The sequence below is a fragment of the Thamnophis elegans genome, chromosome 1, assembly GCF_009769535.1.
Source record: "Thamnophis elegans isolate rThaEle1 chromosome 1, rThaEle1.pri, whole genome shotgun sequence".
Lineage (NCBI taxonomy): Eukaryota > Metazoa > Chordata > Lepidosauria > Squamata > Colubridae > Thamnophis > Thamnophis elegans.
Window position 1 is genome coordinate 80570312 of NC_045541.1, and position 22316 is coordinate 80592627.

The window sequence follows — 22316 nt, forward strand, 5'->3', positions numbered from 1 at the left end:
GGATTAAGAGGATAGAAGTGGAAAAAAAGAAATTGATCCAGTCTCCCTAACACCTCACTTGGAGGCCTAATGGAGTACTGGCTTCATCTGGGAATCTGATGTAAGAAGAGCCTAATTAGCTTTCCCAATAGAAATTTGGCATGCTATAGCACTTAAAGATTAAAAACACATCTTGGAGCCTAGATGCAATGCAATTTGCTGGAGACTGAATCTGTTTGACATTTATATCCAACAAAACATTCTTTTTCCCAAAACCAAGCTTTTGATTTAGTGCACAAAAATTCACTTCTAAAACCATCATGGCAATCATTGAAAACAGATATACCAACTAATTTGTTTTCTTCCTTATAGGTACTTATCTTTTGTTATCTCTGCAGGGTAAAAAGTAATTTTGAAAACTCTAATAATGTTGTAATGTTTAAGTTTTACAGATTTTTAACATGGAATATATAGAGAACAAATGCTCTTTCAAAAAGAAAAAAGATTTCATTATTTGACAAAAATTGAAACAAGATATATAATATATTTTTGTTTACAAGAAACACATATAAGGGGAAAAGATGTGAAGTGTTTCATTTATAGGACTTTGGGTGAATAATTTATATTAGCAAGTTTGAAAAAGATTAAGTGAATAGTTTGTATATTAATCCACAATTAAAATCAGAACTATTTTACATGGCATTGATTTCCTTATCATATTTCCCTATCATAATTCAAGAAGAATTATAAATTTGAAAAGGATAAAACTAATTTTGTTTTGGAATTGTGAGGTATAAACGTTTATTGAAAATTGAAACAAGTTAAAGAGCGAGTTAAATATTGTATGATAAAATGGACAAAAAATCTGGATATATAAATTTGGGACCAATTGGAGAGTATGTGGAAGTAAAGATTGAAATTTACATTGAATTACATTCTTAAAAGAGAATTATGTAAAATTATGTATTGCAGGTAAATGACAAAATTGTACAAAAAACACACACATTTGTGTTTGCATGTCAGCTTAAGTCCACCTTTAACCTAGTAAAGCATGTTGCATGAATGTTGTTTCAAAAAAGATCTGTTGACAAGTAGAGATACCGGTAGATATATAACAAATGGGTTATATGTGTACTTTTTATTGCTTCATACTGAATCTATAAAAAGAGGTTAATGAACACATTTTTACTTTATGATTAATTTTTAACAATTGCATTAGTGCACACACACACATACACATATCCCTACCAGAATCCTATTAACACTTATTAAAACCAGAATGTTTAATTATTCTGTTAGCATGGGAAATAAAGGCTGTTCTTGACTCAAAATAGAGAATGCTGCTGCTTGGTTATGTCATGCCATATTTCTCAAATTTTCAAACTTTCCTTAAAGAGACAGACAGATTCTGAGTTTTTCTGTTCTTGTGGCAGAAGCTGTTTAGAAGCTTCTATCTCTACTCCAGCATGTGTTGCTTTCTTGCTAAAAGAGTCAGTGTTATCTGCCATTGGTGAGCACATCTGGAGAAACTGGCCTTCAACAAGAAACATCTTAATTAATGCAAAGGAGTTGCTACATCAGAGTTCTTTATAACATTTTAAATGCTGATGAATTAAATGTCCTAGGTTTTGTGAACTCTGTTTGGATAATTTTGAACTTCCATAGGGATCTGGTCAATCATGGACCCATCAGTTACAAATGACAAATTAATGCAGTGATGCTAACACCAGCCCATCCTATTAACATTATTTTCTAAAGTTGCAGAAACTGCATGAGCATGTAGTGTACTCTTGCGTGGTCTCCAGATCTTCGGAAAATTGCATGAGAGCACACACACACAGACAGCAGGGGTGGGTTTCAGCTGGTATTTACTGGTATGGGTGTACCGGTTAGTGAAATTTAGCGTGGCTTCCCATACTCGTTCTTCTGGAGGTCCCGTACCTGAACACTCCCTCCCCTGGCCTGCTCCCCCTGCTCACTCTCCCTGCCCATCCAGTCACCACTTGCTCCCCCTGCCCCCCAGTTGCCACTCGCGCTCTCTCCCCGCCTGTCCGCACCAGGTTTCCCATCCACTTCCCACTTCCTTTGCTCCGTTCTGTTTGACAACCTCCTCGTTTCCAATGAAGGGGGTGGGAAATCCATGCAAAGGAAGGAAATCGCATGGATTTCCCATCCCCTTCATTGGAAATGAGACAGCTGTCAAAGAGAAGGGAACAGCGCATGCCATGTGGGCTTGTCCAACAGCTGAATCCATGCCTCCTGTTCCTTCTTCGGCTGTTGGACAAGCCCATGTGGCGTGCGCTCCTCTCTTCTCTGGCAGCCGCCTCATTTCCAATAAAGGGGGTGGGGAATCCATGCAGACAGAGGAAATTGCATGGATTCCCCACCCCCTTCATTGGAAATGAGTCTGTCTGTCTCACCCTTCGCACTGCCGCTTTCCTGGCGGCAGCCAGGCAGGGCTGTACCCACCAGGCCTCAATAAATGAGAGCGCCAGCCAGCATCCCTGCCTCCTTCCTTTGCGCTCCCCCCTCACTGCTTTCCCGGCCAGCTACCCAGTCAGGCAGGGCTGCAGCCGGCAAGCTGCGGTAAATGAAGAGAGCACCGGCCAGCATCCCCGCCTCCTTCCTTTGCGAGCCGTGAGCTGAGAAACACAGGTAACAAAGAAAACAGAGACAACAAATAGAGGAGGTGGGGATGCTGAAATTAGCCCTCTCTGCCGCTCTGCTAAAAAGGCAGGAACCAAGGTTAAGAGATAACAGGACAACTAGCCATATTCAGTGAACTCCCAGAGCGGTAAGAGACTGAATTGGGAGCTCTGTGAATTGGCTTATAGGACACAGAATGCCGTGATCATAGGATTTATTGGGCACCGGTTTTAGTTCATAGAATATATCTACGAATATAATTGTAAGGGATGTGTGTGAGAGAGAGGGAGGGAGAGAGAAAGAGAGTAAGACAAAAAGGAAGGAAGTGGGAGAGATACACACAAGGAAGGAAGGAAGGAAGGAAGGAAGGAAGGAAGGAAGGGAGAGTGAGAGAAAAAAGAGAGAAAGATAGAAAGAGAAAGAAAGAAAGAAAGAGAAAGGAAGAAAGAAAGAAAGAAAAAGGAAGTGGGAGAGAGAGATGAAAGAGAAAGAAAGAGAAAGAAAGAAACAGGGAGAAAGATGAAAGAAAGAAAGAAAAAGATAACTTATGACCACAATTGAACCCAAAATGTTGGTTGCTAAGCAAGAGTGTTACTAAGTGAGTTTCACCACATTTTCCAAGTTGGCCATGCCCACCTGGTCACATGATCGCTGAGCCACTCCCACAAAATAGGCCACACCTACAAAATAAGTTCTAAATTTTTTTGAAACCCACCACTGACAGACACCATTTTTATGCAGCCTCTGCAGCTCCAAAAAGCACAGGAAAGCATTACCCCACCCCTTTTCTCAAGATTTTCAGAGGCTGCGAATGCAAAAGCATTCTCCGAAATTATTTCCATGGTGAAAGTCTCACACAATTTGGAGCTGCCTCTGAATTTTCCTGACAGATCTGGGACTGGGCAGAATAATTATTTTTTGGTAGAATTTCATGTTGTTACAAAAAGCAATTTTACTTTAACAGTTCATACTAAAGTATCTTGGTTATCACAGGTTTTTTGCAGTGAAAGGAAGCATTTGGGAATTTAAACTTGGCAAATATGTGACAGTGGCAAATTTAACAGTATATATTCACAAAGAAGCTAACTAAACTTTAAAAAGGCATGCAACATGCAGCATGGAAAATAAAAATATTTGCACTCTGGATTTTTAAAAGGTTCCTAATGTTTATCAAAATGTAAAATTAGCAGCAGCACAAAAAGGAGAAAGTCAGACAATGGATAGTCTTTTTTTCCTTTCTTTACTTTTTGGTATTTTAATTGCCAAAATTGCTCTATCTTCCCTTTTCCCTTTTCAGTATGCACAAAACATTAAGTAACTGTACAGTGAAGATTATATTACTATATAATCAGCTCAAGACCAAAACCTTTATTGTACAATAAATACTTTGATATAATCTTCAGCCTTTTTCAGTGTTACAGTCAATTCTGGATGAAAAAGCCAAATAATGTTACACTCATTAATATTGACAATAAAAAACTAACATTAGGTTTTAAAAAGCACTGTAAGACATAGGGCATATCATGACCCTTTGGATTCGGATAATGATTTCATCTTTTTAATAGCTGTGTTTTCCTAAAATTGAACACAAAGAATATTCATAATATGAAGAATAATTCCAGTTACATTTCCTTCTGAAAGAGAACCAGAGATTGAACATGGAAAGTTTCTTTTAAAAAAAACCTTTGACATCTGTAAAATCAGTTTGGCTAAAGTTTTAGAACTTAGCAATTAGTTCAAGTATCTTTAAATGATATGCTAAATGTAGCCCATTGCTTTAGCTGTGTGTTGTAATTGCAGAAAATTGTAATCTTCTGAAGGGCATTTAGAACAATTTGCTTGGGAAGATGGACATAGATGAATTTTCCATTTGTCATTTTTCTTTTATTTTGAATGGAAAAACAATTTTGGAATTTCTGAGAGTCTTTCATTTTCTTATTCCTGTTTATGAACAGCAATGCAATTTCTTTTATCTGGTGGTACAATATAAATCAGGGATTACTGTGCCAACACTAAATAGTTTCTTTAGTTCCAAGAAGGAGCCAAATAAAATCCAGGTAGACTTTAACATTTTGGCTGATAGTTTGACATACTTGCCTGCTGAACATATGCAGCCTGCAAATGAAGTTGCTGATTTGATTAATTCTCTTTTTGAGTCCATGAGTTTCAGCTTTTATTTTTCATCTTATACTATGATTTGACATTAAAATTCTAATGTTATCGGTCTTCCAGTTTTACTATTGTGTTAGTGCCTTTAAATCTTGTACCTTTGTAATCCTTAATATTTGTTTAGTCTACCACATAGAGGACTTCAGTTGTTGTGTAGTGTAATGATGTGATGAATATTCCTTTTTTTGAGGATGGGGGGAGAGTTTAGAAGTTCATTTTTGATACACTTCGTCTTTGGCCAAATTTCTCAAAGCAAGAATAGGTGGAAATAATTGTGTGTGTGTGTGTAAAAATATTTTATAGATTACCTAGTTCAATATAAGTAACATTTGCTAATGGAGTGGTTAAAATTTCTATTTGATGCTTGGATATTTTTTCTTGCATATTTACAACATTACTTTTATTTTACTGTTCTAGTGCTTAGACTCTTAATTTGCACATCCTTTATGCTGGCAATTTGTCAGGTAGAATTGGAATTATTATAAGCAGCCTTTAAAAATACCAACTCATTTCCTATTATACAGTACTAATTCTACAGATTATGAAAAGTTGTACAGCGCTCTGAGGATGGTATCTTGATGCCTTCTGAATTTTCTGTAAAGAAGTAAAAGTTCTTGAGGAAAACATTTTTGGGAAATCTTAGATTTTCTATCCTTGTTTGGTCCTTGCTGTTACAATATGCATTATTTATTATTGGGTAGTTTTTAATCTTCTGTTTTTTCTATGTATGCCTATCTAAGTGTCACAGAAATGTTAGTAATAAAAAGTAATAAAGTGCCATTGCTGTTTAATCACCTTTCATATTTTCCTATTTAAATCTGTCATTGAAACCGTTAGTATTTTAATTTGCATTCTTGTCTAATGACCCAGTTTGTCTATGCTTTCTCTGCATTTCAGTTCTTTCCATGGTCTTATTCAGGTCCTGTAACTGGGGCTAATTATTGCAACTGCCAAGCTAGCAAGATGAATTCACACATACATATTCATTACTTGATAATCTCTGTACAAAAGACCCTTCATAGGTCAAAAATACCCAGATGGGACTATCTATCTATCCTCATATTGTCAGTAAACTGACTGGGTATTTCAAGATATGTTTTTTTTTTAATTGCATCTACAGTATTTAAAACTCTATTTAAAATACCAATATACAAAAAATTGTATATTGCCCTAGCCCAGGACCGAAAACAGTGGTGTCAAATTTCCATGGAAGTCGCCTATACCCACGATGGGTGAAGAGGCGTCAAGTACAAGTACAAGTATACAAAAAAAAGTCTATGTCGCCAACTCAAAAAATAAAGTAAATAATGATTATATTGTGGGGGGAAAGCCAGAAACTAAATATAGTGATTAAAATAAACTTAACAAAATTACCTGTAATTAACAGGGAAAATAGCTATATAATAACTATAAATAGCCATATACCAGTAAATTAATTCAGTTGTGAAACTTAACATTACATCAAGACCATAAACAACATGTTATATCATTTTCTCACTTTTATAATGTAGAGACTTTTCCAAAGTAAATCAACAAATTAATATCATGGATCTATTCCTTAATATTTGGAGGACAGCCTTTTTCCAGTTACCTAAAATAATCCTCTTTTGCCATATTCCAAAGTTCTTCTTCATGAGATGACAATGCCGTGTTTGGAAATATAATTCAACATCATATTGGGTTTGTTAATTTCCAATTTTTCATTTCACGTTTAAATAAATAACAAATGTGACTTTCATGTTTTATAAAAGTAGATTGTTGGTTTCTATTCAAACACTCTTAACCATTGGAAGTAAGTCAAATTAAAAACCTAATTTCTTAAAATCTTTGAAATAGCCATCCATAACCAGCTGATTTAAAGTATTAATCATTTATTAAGTTCAGCTATTCCAATAAAACAGCTTTCCTGGTTTTTTTATATATTTTAAGTTGCACCACAGCATCAGTTTCTGATGTAATTTTGATTAAAATGTAAAAAGTTATTAATAAATATATCTAGCAGCTTTCAAAGCAGAAGATGAAAATCTTGTTTCAGTGTATATGTCAAAATTTCAAATATGTACATTTGCTTCCCAAGTGGCCCAAAAGAGGAAAAGTCTTAATCCCAAAGCAAATGGATATTAAAATAAGAATCTACTGATATAGCTGAACATCTGATTAACATCACCACCAATCAAGCAGAATGGGCAATTTAGTCAACAATAATCCAGAGGCTTTAAACCGGTCATAAAAAATGTTTCCATTGAATTGGTGTTTCAGATAGACCCTTAAGCATTTTGCATTTTATGTACGTGTGTATGTGTGTGTTTCTGTGTGTATACACATAGTATATACACACAGATTATAGACTCACAACCATAGATCTACAATATCTATATATTTGATCGTTAAAAAGCTGTGTAAAAATAGCGTACTATACAAACAATTTTTGGGCACAGAAATCAATTTCTTGTCTGTTCTACATGTTTCTTCAAAAATAATGCTTTGACTTTAATATTAAAAAAATGAACTTGAAAATCTGCATTGTGCCTGGTGGAATTTCAGCAGAATTCCACCAGGCACTATGATGGTGGAATTCAGCAGAATTTCAGCAGACATTTAATCTCTGTATTAACACCTATTTAGTCGATTTCTTTGCCCTTGTCTAAGTTTAGGGACTAGAGTATTTCCTGAGACAAGGAACATCAGCAGTCCCTGTTCAAGACTTGGAATCTGGAATTAGGCACTGAGTGCAAAATAGAAATTAGAACTGTCTCTTCAATTCTAGTACCCTATAATAGTAATAGTTAAATATTAGCTAAATGATTAAACTGATTTGATTGTTAAATATGTTAGTAGAGCTTTGTGTAACCTGTAGGCATAGGCATTGACCTCGGTTCAAAAACTGTTGAGGCTCTTTCTATAAAAAGGTGTATTTGTAATTCACAAATAATTGATTAAAAAGAATTGTGGTTTTTTATTTATTTTACAGTTTCCTGTGCAAAATCCTCTGAAAGAAAAGTATACAATAAAATCAATATATTAAAAACAATATAAACATATGCATATATAAGAACAGGAAAGGAAAATAAATATGGAACATAGTCCCATCCATCCAGCATCCATATATAATACTATATATGGTACCATATATAATACCATATATAATACTATCCATATTTAATAATAAGTAAGATAGAGCAAATGCTATTCAGAGGTGGGGAAATAAACCCTATTTGCCCTGCAAGTTTTATTCTGCTGCGTAGTTTATTGCTGATGGAATTGGCTTCACAGAAATCTGGACGGCACAGCAATTTCTGCCAAATAAATGCTTGAAAAAATTATGCCAAAAGGCCTGTAGAGCCTCTTTTGCCAAATGTCTATACCACTTTAATCTCTCTATTAGTTGCTTAAAGCAAGCATAATGGTAATGTATTTACGTCAAGCTTTATTCCTCCGCCTGCATAAAAATCATTGATGTATGTTGTGAAGATGATGGAAGTGGTTTGCCACTGCCCTCTTTCAGGATGACTTTTCAACTTCTTATAATTGCTTGGTAGTCTCCTATTCAAGGAATGATCAGGTCCAAGCTTGCTTAGCCTTTCTGAAGTCATATGGGTGCGGTTGTTCTCTGTCATCCATAAGTAAATTGAAACTGGTGAAGGATACTTAAATGTCTCCTGACAATTGGATTAATGTTCACTAATACAAAAGCAAGAAGACATTAAGATAGATTTCTATCAAAAGATTTCTTCATAATTATATTAGAACCAGTTTTGTCCAGTGGTTAAGGTACCAGGCTAGAAACCAGGAGGCTGTGAATTCTACAGTAGAGATAATCCTCGACTTAACCAACGACTTAAGTTCATTTAAGAATGAACTTAAAATGTTCTGGTGCTAAATAAGACAGTTAAATGAATTTTGCCTCATTTTCCTGCCACAATTAAATGAATCACCGCAGTTGTTAAATTAGTAACACAATTGTTAAGTGAATCTGCCTTCCCCATTGACTCTGCTTGGCTGGGTGACTTCAGAGATGGTATTCAGCAGGTTCTGACCAGTTCTGGAGAAACAGTAGCTCAAATTTTGAGTAGTTCAGAAAACTGGTAAATACCATCTCTGACTGGCCCCACCTCCATCTATTCTCTGCCTCCCAAGCCAGCTGATCGGGAGGGAATGGGGATTTTGCAGTAACCTTCCCCTAGAGTGGGAGGAAATGGAGATTTTACAGTATCCTTCCCCTGCCACGCCCATCAAGCCACACCACGCCCACCAAGCCACGCCCACAGAACCGGTAGTAAAAAAAAATTGAATCCCACCACTGCTTTCGATAGTCACTCTCTTATCTGAATTTATCTCATAAGTTTGTTGTTGTGGGGAAAATAGGAGAAGGAAAGAGTATTAGTTATGCTCACTGATTTGAGTTATTTATAAAAAAAATCAAGTTTGAAAGTATAAGTAAGTATAAAATGATGTGTAGATAGCGGGATTTCTTTTAATCTTAATTTTGTAAATCAGCTGTTTTTATGGATATGATGATTGGTTATTTTTTCAAAATGTAGATTTCTATATAAGCTATTTGTCGTATTTTAATGAAGTGTTTATAGTATGAGCACTTCTTCCATTTATTTAATGGGATCCCTGAAGTATTGATCTGTTTTCTTCCTCTCCCTCCCCCATTTCTTTTCAGCTGGCAGGAGGGATCATTCTTGGTGTGGGATTATGGATTCGTCATGATTCACAAACCTCACTCATCTTGCAGTCATCACTAGAAGACCAGCCCGCTCCAAACACATTCTACATTGGTAAGATAAAAAGCGATGTAACTAAGCGATCTAACATAATGGGAGGGAAATGAACCCCAAATTGTTTGGGGTTATGTTTTTTTTTCTTTGCATCTATGGAGCCTCTGCAATTGACCATCACTGGGTTTTGGGAGAGAAAAATTGTGCCTTCTTGCTTAACACCTATTTATTTATGATATATTTTATAGTTGCCCATTTCACACAAGTGATTCTGTGTGGCTCATTAGATTAAAACACAAACCATCATCTAATAGCAACACATACGCATAGATACATATCTATGTTTAGAGACAAACAATTGATCCCACTCACCATCATCAATGCCACCTGGCCCAAATGACTAGGAAAATGGATAGAACTCCAGTGCTTTGTCAAAGGGTAACAAGAATTGGAGCCCTCTGAATCTCCAGTTATCTCCATTGTGGGTTAACACATTTCATACTGGCATAAGAAGAGTAAAAGAATAGGATGTCTCTTTCTGGTCCCCTATCTTCCTCCCATCCTACCCTGAAAGTCAGCCACAGCATAAAATATAAGAGCAAACCAACAATTCATAACTGGGTAGATTCTCAGAGAGTCATCCATTTAAACCCATGACATCATTATTGCAAATCTGATAGGTGTTCATCCTACCTTTTTTTTTTTTTACAACCCTGTGACCTCTTAATTCGGGGTAGGGCGACTAAATGGAGCTGAGTGTTTATTGACTGGATGCCCTTCTTGACGCTTACGTGGATATTTTCTCTTAGCACCCTGAGAGAGAAACATCTGTCTCTACCTAGGATAGAACTCTTAACCTTCGGAGAGGGAGGCAAGCATCTTCACTGCTAAGCCATCACACCTCTCTGCAACTCATCCTACTGCAGCTTAAAAATACTTACGAAAAGAGATTCCACATTTCAAGGCAGCCTGTTCCCCAGTGTAGATGCTTATATTATCACGTGACCCATTCTTAATGTTTAACTTTTTATTGTTCTTATTGCTGTTTACTTTTATCCATTGCTCCAAGTTTTCTTTTCCCCAAACAAAGAGGATAACAATAGAAAATGACCTCCTGAGTCTCAGTGTTTCACTGACATTTCAGTGTCAGAAGTAGTTATGTGCAAGACAGAATGTTTTGTTGCCAGAATGTTCTGTTTCCTTCTAGAATGTAAGGTTTCAGCCCAAAAACTGGCATAACTGAAAATCTCAGAGAAATATATGTCTTTTGAGACTAAATTGTAACTGGACCAAATGAACCACTTCCCTGTTCTAATAGGAGTTTTCCAGTGAGATCAAAAAGAGAAAAAGATAATAGAAGTGAGAGATCAAGAAAGAGCTGTACACTAGTGATAAGAAAGTAGGAAAAGGAGGATTTAAAAAGATATATAAGAAGGGTAACAATGACTGTCTGATACAAATGACCAAACATTGATTACTAAGTAAAGGAGTAAGAAATAAAGGAACCATATGTATAAAGGGGGAAACGATATTTGTAAAGATGCACCGATAGATATCTGCTGTAAGAAGGAATATGCAGTTCCAGTGTTGTATGTAAGTTTTATGTATGTTTTTGACAATGTGCTTAAGTGTTTAAACAATTTTTTTTAAAGCTGTATGTGGGGAATTGTGTGCTGATCTGCATGATACAAGGAGTTTGTCCCGACAGATATTGATTATTCATGTGAAATGCTGGGGCTCATTCACACAGACACCTTTCCTCAGCTGTAAAAGCCCCTCTTATCCCAGGTTGATGACCTTTTCTCACAGGAGGACCTCTGTCTCATTGTCATCCTGCTGCTGAGCTAGGCTGAAAACATTCCTCCAAGATGATCTAAGACAAAAGTAGTATTTTCCTTGGCAGATAAAAGATTGTCTTTGAAAACAATATTTGTCACTTGGAGGAGGAAGGTTGGCAACACCAATTGCCACACTGAAAGACAGGCCACTCTCCTTTAGCAGAAGAGTTCTGTGCTGCCATGGCCATTTTTGCTGTGGCTCCTTGGAGAGCTTGTATAGCAAACCAGGTTTTAATAAAAGAATAAGCAAGACTTTTGGCAAGAGAAATTAGTAGAAAAGGAGTCCAAGTTGAGTGGCAGTTCCTAAAAATGAGCTACCAAAGTTGATGTATTGCGGGGGACCCTTAGTGCTCTCTGAGCTTGGCTGTTTTCTTGCAGACATTTCCTTACCCATACTAGGTAACCTCATTAGTTAATCAATCAGGACTAGCACGGATGATGTTACCTGTAATGAAACATCTGTAAGAAAATAACCAAGTTCAGAGACCACCACGGATCTCTCATTCCAACCCCGACCTACACATATTCTCCTTCATTAGTGATGTACTTATCGCAAGAGTTGGTGCTAACATTTAAGGTAGCCAGCCTGCACTTCTCTGGACCTGAGGAGGAAGAGCAGGAGGAAGAAGATCTGAATCTGAGATCATGGCACGTGACAGTAGTAAATGACACATATTCATGAGCAAGTCACTCAGCATAATCAAAATAGGACACAGAGGTGAGGGCGTAGTAAGTGAACATAGCAGAGCTATTTCTGAAAACTCATGCCTTACTGTGTGGGTGTTCCATGCGTCTCAGTATATAGTCATGTTGGCCACATAACCATGGAAATGTCTTTGGAAAAACACTGGCTCCCTTGGCTAAGAAACAGAGATGAATGTAACTCCCTAGAGTCAGACACAACTGGAAAGGGGAAACTTTTACTTTTTATCTTTTGAGAAAAAGGAAGTCTCGTAAGAAAAATCAAACCATTCTGAATCTGAGCATGTTTAGAATGTAAGTTATGCTGTGACCTTCTTAGTAGGTTACTTAGATATTTCTGCCAATTTCTCTGGGGAGGAGCAAGCACCCAGGTAACACCCAGCATTATTAAAACTAATACAGAACTTACAACTATTCGTTTAATAACTGCTGAAAGTTGAAATGGCACTGAAAAAAAATGACTTCATCCCCATGGTCACATAATCAGAATTTGGGTGCTTAGCACCCGGCATATATTTTATGACAGCTTCATTGTTCCGGAGTCATGTGATCACCACTTGTAACCTTCCCAGCCAATTTCTGATGACAAAGTTAATGCGGGAAGCCAGATTTGCTTAATGACCACATTCACCTAAACTGCTGTGATTTACTTAACCACTGTGGCAAAAAAGGTCATAAAATAGGGTGCAACTCACTTAACCATCTTGCTTAACAACGGGAATTTGGGGTTCAAGTGTGACGATAAGTTGAGGACTACCTGTATATCCCTCTTCCTGAATTCTGAAAAATAAAAATTTCAAAGTAGCAGTAAAACTGCTCCAAAGCCTAGAGACTATACCAGACTATACCAGTTTGGTATAGTGGTTAAGACACCAGACTAGAAACTGGAAGGCCATGAGTTCTACTCCTGCCTTGGGCACATAGCCTTCTGGATGATCTTGGGCCAGTTACTTCCTCCCAGCCATAGGAAAAAGGCAATGGCAAGCCACTTCTGAAAACCACTTGCCAAAAAGATTGCAGGAACTAGTCCAGGAGTCAACATGACTTGAAGGCACCTTATTAAATGGTAAAGCTAGACATCTGGAAAACCTATCTTTTTTTTCTTTTGAAATAGTCTATATTTGGTTGTCTAAGCGATATTTTTAGAAGGCTCTACTTAGTTTCATTAAGATATTTGTCATTTCCTTTTAATAACAATGCCTTTTCTACATCTGCTCCAAAGCCATTTTCCCAGATCTTTCATGATATACAACTGGGATTTTTGCTACACCTGGCTTGCTCCAAATTCTTCTTCTCATTGTATTTTCCTGCTTCCTGGAGGGAAAAAAAGGCTACCCCTTGAGCACATGTTGCTGCATTAGTCACTTCTGCCCCCTATTCTTTACAAGATATCTCTCAGATGTTCTAATGTTTTTCAGTCACATTGGAAAGTAAAGCTGCCTTATCCAAGAAACATCCTAGTGATAGGAACTCGTTTTAGAAAAATACATAGATTTCTTTTACACTGCTGTGCTTTATGCCAAATTTTTAACAGTTTCTCTATTTAATTTGTAAGGAGAAAGTTTCCAATATATAACATATGGTGTTTGATTTCCTTGGGAGATGAGGAATGAGGAAATATGTGTCCAAAGTATAAATGATATGGCACGAACAGTAGCCATTTAAAATATCTCTGATAATTATGCTAAAGTTCTTTTCCTCATACCACATTCTTATTGCACATCTCTAGAGACTTCCTTTGTTTATTTTGTAGACGCTGTCAACTAACATATGATCCTCCATTCCCCTCCCGCCCTAAAAAACCATCTTAAAATAAAAGTTGAAATTTCCAAGATTGTATTCACTCTGCTGAATTCATCCAAATGTTCTCACAGAGTCTTTTTAGTTAGATAACTCTTAGAATTTGCACCCAGAAAGTGCTCAAAGCCAGAAATAACGAGGCAGTTTTCTTAGAAGCCACTTGGTTATTTCATCAAAGACTAGAAGGTGATTTATTATTTTATTGTACTTTTGATGCCTATGTGAGAGGCTCGGGTGCCAAAGTAACTTAAGGAACTTAGGTCTTTCTACTCCAGAACAACTGTGGCATGTCCTTGGCCACTCAAAAAAACTTGATGGTAGAATGTGTAGAAATGTGTCCCAAGGTTTTGGGAAGAGCAGAACACGGCAAGGAGCCAATCACCGAAAAAGAATTGCTTGTTGCAGTCACATTTACCAAAGCTTAGACTACAGGCAGCACTTGTGGGTGCACTGCCTGAGGAGTAGGAAGCAACAGGTAACCACAAAGGACCTCAGAAAGTAGGCCTCTTGGGTGTAAACTCTTGGCTGGGTTTGGGCCTGGATTATTTCATCTCCCTTCTCTGAACTGGAGTTCCTTGCTTCCTAGAAGAGATGTGAAGAGATTTCTTCCTCTCCATGCTCTTTTTCTCTGTTTCTTCTCCATCAGCTTTCATTCCACCTTGGGAAGACAAGTGAAGCAGCTGTATATTTCTTTCCATGTTAGGAAAGGGAGGAGGGAGGGTTCACTCTGTGTTCCATCTCTGGCTGGGCCTCCAGGCTGTAAAGCCTGGTTACTGTCAGTGAAAAGAAAATAAAGAGCTCTTGGAAGTGAGGCAGAGGCAAACATTCAGCGATAAGAAATGGAGGAACAGCGAGAGAGGGAGGGGGGAGAGAGAGAAGAGAAGCATCTCCCTTGTGACAATGCTAGGATCCAAATATCAAACAATCTGCAACCTGAAATTATGAGCTATCTAGAGCAGGACAACTCAAAAGGCAACTGGAGTTTCTGGTTTTTCTTTGCTTCTCATCCAACTGAAGAAGCTTCTTGGATGAGAAGAGAAATGTCTTCAAAGAAAAACCAGAAAGTCCAGTTGCCTCTTGAAAAAGCAGCTTTGGGACAACCCTGATCTGGATGGCTGAGTATCCCCATAGATATAGAGCAGTTTTGTGTACCCTGCAGTGGTACAGTACAAACCATTCTATCTTAATGTTTCATTTTTTTCCTGCTAGCTTTATCGTCTTTTTTTGTTAATTAGTGACCTTGTGAGACAGAAGAAAGAACTGTAGCCTACATAATGATCTGATAAACAAAATCTGAGTCTAAAGAGGGTTGGGGATGGAAGGAGTGTCTCAGAAATAACCCTTCCTACTTTTGGGAAGAGTAAAAATGAGGGAGGGGAGAGCTACTTCCAGACTTGGAAGACTGCTACTGCAATCTTACAATAAGCAATTTTAGTATTCATGGTTGCCGCTTCTTGTCTGGGCTGCTTCAAAGGACTGGCACAGCCCTAGAGTAATGTATCAAATGCAAAATAAGGTTTTCTATTTAATAACTTTAAACTAATTTCTGTAATTGAATTTGCCTTGCTATAAATAAAGTAAATATGCATGTTTTCCATTTAATTTGAAAGCAAATGAATGCCTCAGTGTTAAGTATCTTGTCCAGTATTTTTTTTTTCATTTTTTGATCAAATATATGTGGCATTTGATTCTTGGAACAGAATACAAATTCTGTTAATTTTTCTTGATGTCTGTTTCCTTCCTGCCTTGATGTAGTTGTGAGATATTAAAACCTCAACCTTGACTACATCAACCTCTCTCAATCTTTTCTCCCTTGTAGCAAACCATGTTACTTGCAGCCTAATATATTATGGTCTTCTCATAGGTCTGACTTTTAGGTTTAACATTTCATCTTAGCCAGGTTATATTCATTCATTCATTCATTCTCTCTCTCTCTCTCTCTCTCTCTCTCTCCCTCCCTCCCTCCCTCCCTCCCTCCCTCCCTCCCTCCCTCCCTCCGCGTGTGTGTGTGAGAAGTTATGATCATTATTATTTCTTGGTGTCTAGCCTTTCTTCTGAAACTTGTATATCCTCACATCCAGTTTCCCTTGCCTTTTGTTTTATACTACTTTTTACTTTTGTTTTTTTTGCCTTTTTAAAAAATATTATTTTACCCCTTGCTTGTAAAGAATTTAATAGAAATCTATCCCATAAACATTTTAACCTTAGAACCAATAAAAAGAGAGGGATGTTTCAGGGAGTTAAGCTGATGAGAAAAGCAGCAGAATCAACCCACTGCAAAATTAAATAAAAGCAAAGAAAAATAGAAGTCCTTAAACAATATTGTATTTTGATATTATGTATTTGCTTATTTTTCATCTGCCTTGGAAATTTATCAATATGAAACCAAGCAGATCTACAGCACAGACAGCAAATAACCACGAATTCCAGAGATGTTTCCAATCCATGGAAAGTTTTTGCTCCCTTCCAGATGGATAGGAATGGCCTCTAGTCATAGCCACATCTGAATAACTCTGTTCCAACTCTAGACTTGTGCTTAGCGCATCTGCTAATAATTGCCAGGTTTAGTTGTGTGGCACACACTTGCTACTGGTGAAGGTGATCAAGAGTTTCAAGAAAGCAGAGGAGCAGTCCTCTCCAGAAGGTGGACTGGAGAGCAGAGCTAAGTAGCAAAGCAGAAGAATGAAAATGCCTATCCTCTACTCACAGGTGATGTGTGATATGAGAATTGTTATCTCTCTCTAATGCTTTTTTATTGGCAACTATGAGTCTTGTACATGAAATGTGCAAAGAAACTCTATGAAAGAACTCATAGTTATTAGAAGAACTACCCTTAGATCTCCTGTTCTTACTTATTTTATTAAATTTATATGCTACGCATCTACCTAATAAAGGTGAATCTTGCATGTGATGCTTTGTATCTTGCAAAAGTCTGGGCATTCGCAAAGAAGGGACAGCTACAAAACTTCCAAGGTGCTTTCCTTCTAAACAATTTAGAAACAGGTGTCCGATGCAAGAGTGAAAAGTCTGTGGCTTACCTCTAGAACAAAATTTCCCAAACTGAGATGTACAGTGACTCAATGTTATCTCCCTTGTGAATCTGCAGACAGAGTCCAGAGGGTGTGAAAAACTTTTCATGGCACATTATTAACAATAAATCCACATTTTCCAAAGTTGCATTGCATTGTTCACTTCTGTTCATTTTTGTGAATTTGAATTTTTAGGGGAGGTGTGTACATTAAAGATTACACTAAAGGCATGTGATGACACAAAGAAAATCAATTTGGTTTAGTAATTAAGGCATCAGGCCAGAAAGCGGGAGATCATAAGTTCTAGTTTCAGACCTTTGCCATGAATGCCATCTAAGTGACCTTGGGCTAGTCTTTCTTTCTCAGCCCAACCCACCTCACAGGATTGTTGTTGTGTGGAAAATAGGAGGAAGAAATGTTGGATATGTTCTTTATATTGAGTTCTTTATAAAAAAAATAATAAAGGTGAGATACAAATCGTTGTTAGTTGTGAAGTCGTGTCCGACCCATCGCGACCCCCATGGACAATGTTCCTCCAGGCCTGCCTGTCCACTACCATCCTACCTACCAGTCCATTCAATGACTCCATCCAGCCACCTCATTAGCTTTTGTCCCCTTCTTCTTTTGCCCTCAATCTTTTCTGGCATTAGGCTCTTCTCCAGTGAGTCCTTCCTTCTCATTAGGTCGCCAAAGTATTTGAGTTTCATCTTCATGATCTGGTACAAATACATAAATACAATAAAGTTTGGGACTTCCTGATATAGAACAGGGGGTGTCAAACTCGATTTCATTGAGGGTTGCTTCCATTTTTGGCTGTGAAGGCTTTCTGCAGCCCTCTGCCAGTGAAAATGGAGCTCAGGAGAGCCAAGCTCTATTTTCGCTGGCAGAGGCACCGCAGGCCATTCCTTCACTGTTTCCAGGACTGCCTCATGGGCCAGATCTAAGCACCCCATGGTCCAAATCCGGCCTACGGGCCTTGAGGTTGACACCCCTCACCTAGGTTGACACCCCTGACCTAGAAGGAATAGGAGAGCCTAAAGGCAGGATGAGGCAAAGGTTCCTAACAATGGGATAATGTCATCACCACAGAGCCTCAATGTTAAAAAGAATTAGCTAATTCTATAATTCCTGGCACACTGTAGCTAGCTGGGGAGCAGCAAGATCTGGAGCCAGCCCAGGAGGGACAACTTCTGCCATGGAGAGGTACCCTTTGCCTTAGTTATCTTTCTCTGTGAACTTGATACATTATCTGAACTCTGTTACTATGACTAAATTTAAGGAAGTGAAGCTGTTTACTTGGTATATAAAATATTTTTAGATATCCTGTATGTGGAGGTGGAGGGGTACAGTTGCGTTTGGCCTGCAGGTACGATATGTGTTTAAAACGTCTGTGACCCATAACAAAATATTTTGAACTGACGTGAACTGAATAAGATCATTTACCATTCACACACTAGATTCTATAGTTACAGTGTTAGCTGCTGATGTTCCATTTCATTTCTTACTCTTTCCAAATGAAGGAGGAGAGCCAAGGATGGGGTTTCCATTCCTGGCATTCAAAGCATTTTTTTTCCCTAAGCTGTGCTGTATATTTAGACAACCTTCAGAAGCAAAATTTAGTTTGGAAATTCTAGCCAAAGGTGGGGAATTTATGCTTGGCTGTCATTGCTCAAGAGGCCTTTTCTCTGTTCCTTTGCTCAACATTTTGTAAAAGCTTAACTTAAACCACAGAAAACAGCAATACCACAAGAGAATTCTGGCATTTCTCTAGGCCTGTGATGGTGAACCCAGCGTGCTGGAAGTGGCACACAGAGCTATCTCTCCAGGCACACCAGCCATCACCAGTTGCTCTCCTAGGTTCCGGAGTGCACATGCACCCTGGGCAGCTGGTCTTTGCCTGTGCAGGAGCAACAGAAACTGGAAGAGCAGTTCCCTGGTGCGCATCAGGAAGCTGAGCTTCCGGTTTCTGAATGCGCGGCAGAAACCAGAAGACCAGGTCACCGGCACACATGTGGAAACTGGAACCTCAGCTTCCCAGCACATGCATGCACATGGAAGAATTGCTCTTCTGGTTTCCGGCACTCCCACATGGGTGCAGGCTCCCATTTTTGCACTCGGTGCCGAAAAGGCTCACCAACACTGCTCTAGGCATTTCCTACTTTGATTGGGAATTGCCTGAGAGTTGCAATGCTTTTCCATGCTCCTACATTATGGAACACCCTCCTACCACCATTAATGTGGCAAACCCACCCATCCCTTTAGGCTTTCAGAAGGCCATCAAGACATAGCTTTTTACCCAAACACTGGGGCTGTTATGCAGAAAAGTACAACCAGGAACAAAATTATGATTTCTACTGTAAGGATACATTAAACAGAATCTTGTATTTCTCCTATCTTTTTTAGTTTCTGGAAAACTAGGGAGGATCTCTTGTGAAAATCCTTCTTTTTCCCCACCTGCAGAATGAGCTGCTTTTTATCACACCATTGCCAAGGCTGTGGGTCTTCCTCCTTTTTCTTGAGGTCATTCCCACATACCATTAAGGGTTAGAGTGAGGAAGTTTGGGCTTGGTTGTTGGGGCATCCAGCTGTTGAGGTGCTGGGTTTTTGGTTGGGTTTTACTGTTTTATGGTTTTTATAGTTCAGGATTCTTATTGTTGCTGTGAGTTGTGTTTTAAAATAGACAGACATATATTTTAAATACATAAACAAATTTTTGCACTCATCCTGCTAAATTACTAAATAAGTTAGTAACTCACAATTATACCCATGACCACAGTTTGAATGTCTTTAGATATCTGTTTTCAGTTTGATGATGACATCCAAAAACGTAACGGTAACTGGATGTGCTGTTGATAACAGCTCTAGTTTGCCTACAGAAAAGGCTTATGTCTGATCAGGGCATTTCTTAGTCATTCACTGCTAGTGACCCTAAAACCACAAGATAATTTTCTTATTGGTGGATTGGTTTGGGCTGCAGCAGCTGTATCATGAGTTCGTTGATGACTAAGAAATACGTTCTTGGGAAGAGAAAACATTAGGGGCTTTCCACCACTTTTTTTTGCCAGCCACTAATTCACATGGCAAGAGTTGACATAATAGCAATGTGAGCAAAAAGATTAGATGGCAGTCCCCATTGCCACATGAACTGATTTCTTGATAGATGTATTCTTTTAGATACCAGAAAAATTCCCTTTCACACCTTTAAGTCCTTTCTCCATAGTGAGGGGGAGGAGTATCCAGGATGGGTTGACTTTATCCTCTCGTTGATTGGACTGAGTCATCAGAGCTCTTGGTATAAGCCTCTGGTCCACCAGGCTCCGCCCAGTTTGTAGACTCAGTCCACTCAAATGGACGGTTGACCATCCTAGATCTCCAACAGGTCGAAGATATTCAAGAAAGAAAAGGAAGGAAAATTCCAGTGTCTCCCTCCTACAGCATCCCAGGCGAGCTGGCAACTCCCGGGACTGTAAGGATCGGCCAAAAGCCCCTCAGGGGGCGGCCCGCCGCCCAGGCTTCTGAGTGAGACACTCAGACAGGAATTTGCCGGGTGAGCAGGAGACAGAGGGCAGAAGCCTCTGGCAGGCACGCCCGGCTGCAAGGACGCCAGCAGCGCCGGAGACTTCCCCAAGAGCCGCGGATCGTGAGAAGGGACAGGCTAGGACGGCGCGGAGCCCCCCCGCCCCCTGGAAGGGAGCCTTGCAAACGCGGAGCGCCCGCCCCATTGGTACGTGACCCATCTCATTGGAGGGGGCTCACGGGCAAAGCAAGGACTCCAGCGGCATGGGAAGTGAAGAAAACGGCAGCAGCGCAGCTCTTCGGAGCACAAGCCGCCCAGCCAGAAGATTCAAAAGGGGCGCCTTCATCTCCTGGCAAAGGCGCCATCTTGAAGCCATAAGGGACCATGTGTTCCAAGATGGCGGCGCCCAGAGGCAACAGGAGGCTGGCAGGACACAGGTACTGGCAACAACAGCCGGCAGTCCCACCAGGTTAGTGACCACCCCTCAGGCGGCCCAGAGAAGGGGGGGAGGAAAGGCAGAGACAAAAAGAAGCACCTCTCCCCCAGGGCAGAGCTGGAAACAGGCCGGGGGGGGGAGGAAAGGCAGAGACAAAAAAAAAAAAAAAAAGCACCTCTCCCCCAGGGCAGAGCTGAAAGCAGGGGGGGGGGGTCACAAGCCTCCCAAGCCATCTAAATAAGAAAGGAGGAGGCATTAAAGACTGGAACAGATTTGCAAGAGGGCAAGTGGCCTCAAATCCATCCCATGCCAGGGAAAGAAAAGAAAGGCTCCTGGAGGCCCCACAGCAGGTGGAACTGCAGGGGGGACAACCATTTGCAGGCAAGAATCCCCTTTGACACCCCTAGTCCTTGGGGTCTCCCTCAGAGGTGGCAATCCCCCTCCCCCATGCTGCCTCCCTGAGATCAGCCTCTGCCACCCCCCCCCCAGACAGGCAGGGGCCCCCAGCCAGCAAGCACCACAGGGGCCCCCAATTTTCAGACATAATGATGAAGGGCTTCCAGCAATGCCTGACATTGCTGCAGCAGCCTCAAATGCTGCCTCAGTGGCATCCTCTCCTAGGATACCTGAAGGGCTGGAAACCCAGGGGGAGGACAGCTTAGCTCCTCAGCCTTATCATGGGAGGAGAGTGAGCTGGATTGTGAGGAGGGGGAAGTCAGGGAGGATGACCTATCCGATGACATAGGCTTCCCCCCCCCCCCCCCCAAGCTGACCTTTACCGGGTTGTTCCAGCCTTTGTTATATAAATTACTCCTTTTTAAGGGTTAAGCAGCCGCCAGGCTTGGGAACAGAGCAGCAGAGGCACCGCCTCAGCAGCAGGGGTTTTCTGCAGAAACCAGGTTTGAGGAGCAGGCCATTGAGACCGACACAGTGCCAACTCCCAGGGCCTTTCTTGAATTGGTCAAGTGCCAAGGGGCCATTCCCATGCTCACATCCACAGACAAGGCCTTTTCAATGTGGATCAAGACATGGAGGGGGTGCTATCCCACCCACCAGGGGCGCCTTGGCTTTGGCTCTGCAACACCCCTGATTCTGCCAGGGGAACCTGAGCAGGCTCTGATGTGGGAAGACAGGAAGGCGGGCCTCACCCTCCGAAGAGGCATCAGGCAGCCGCCTGGGCGGTGAAGGCCGCCATCACCGCCTCATTGTTCAACAGGTCCCCTCTGCTCTGGCTGCAGGAGCTGCAACAACGCATCCCCATTACCGAGGTCAGAGCGCACCAGGACATCAATAAGCTGGGGGCGGTCATCCAATCTGTGGCAGATGCCTCATTGTCTGCAACCAGGCTTGCCTCCAGGGCAATTGTTCCACTGTTGCATCTCGCAGGCTGCTGTGGCTGAGACAGTGGCAGGCAGAGGTTCACCACAGGTGGCGCCTGGCATCCACTCCTTTCACAGGAGATGTCCTTTTTGGACC

At 40.1% G+C, this 22316-nt stretch overlaps 1 protein-coding gene across 1 annotated transcript in view; it reads left to right on the forward strand.

Moving 5' to 3' along the window:
* CD81 (CD81 molecule) overlaps window positions 1-22316 on the forward strand; it is an 82612-nt gene that overhangs the window by 27349 nt on the left and 32947 nt on the right. The window contains exon 2 of the mRNA XM_032221979.1: window positions 9464-9578. Within this exon, the coding sequence (XP_032077870.1) occupies window positions 9464-9578 (115 nt within the window). The remainder of the gene's footprint in view (window positions 1-9463; window positions 9579-22316) is intronic.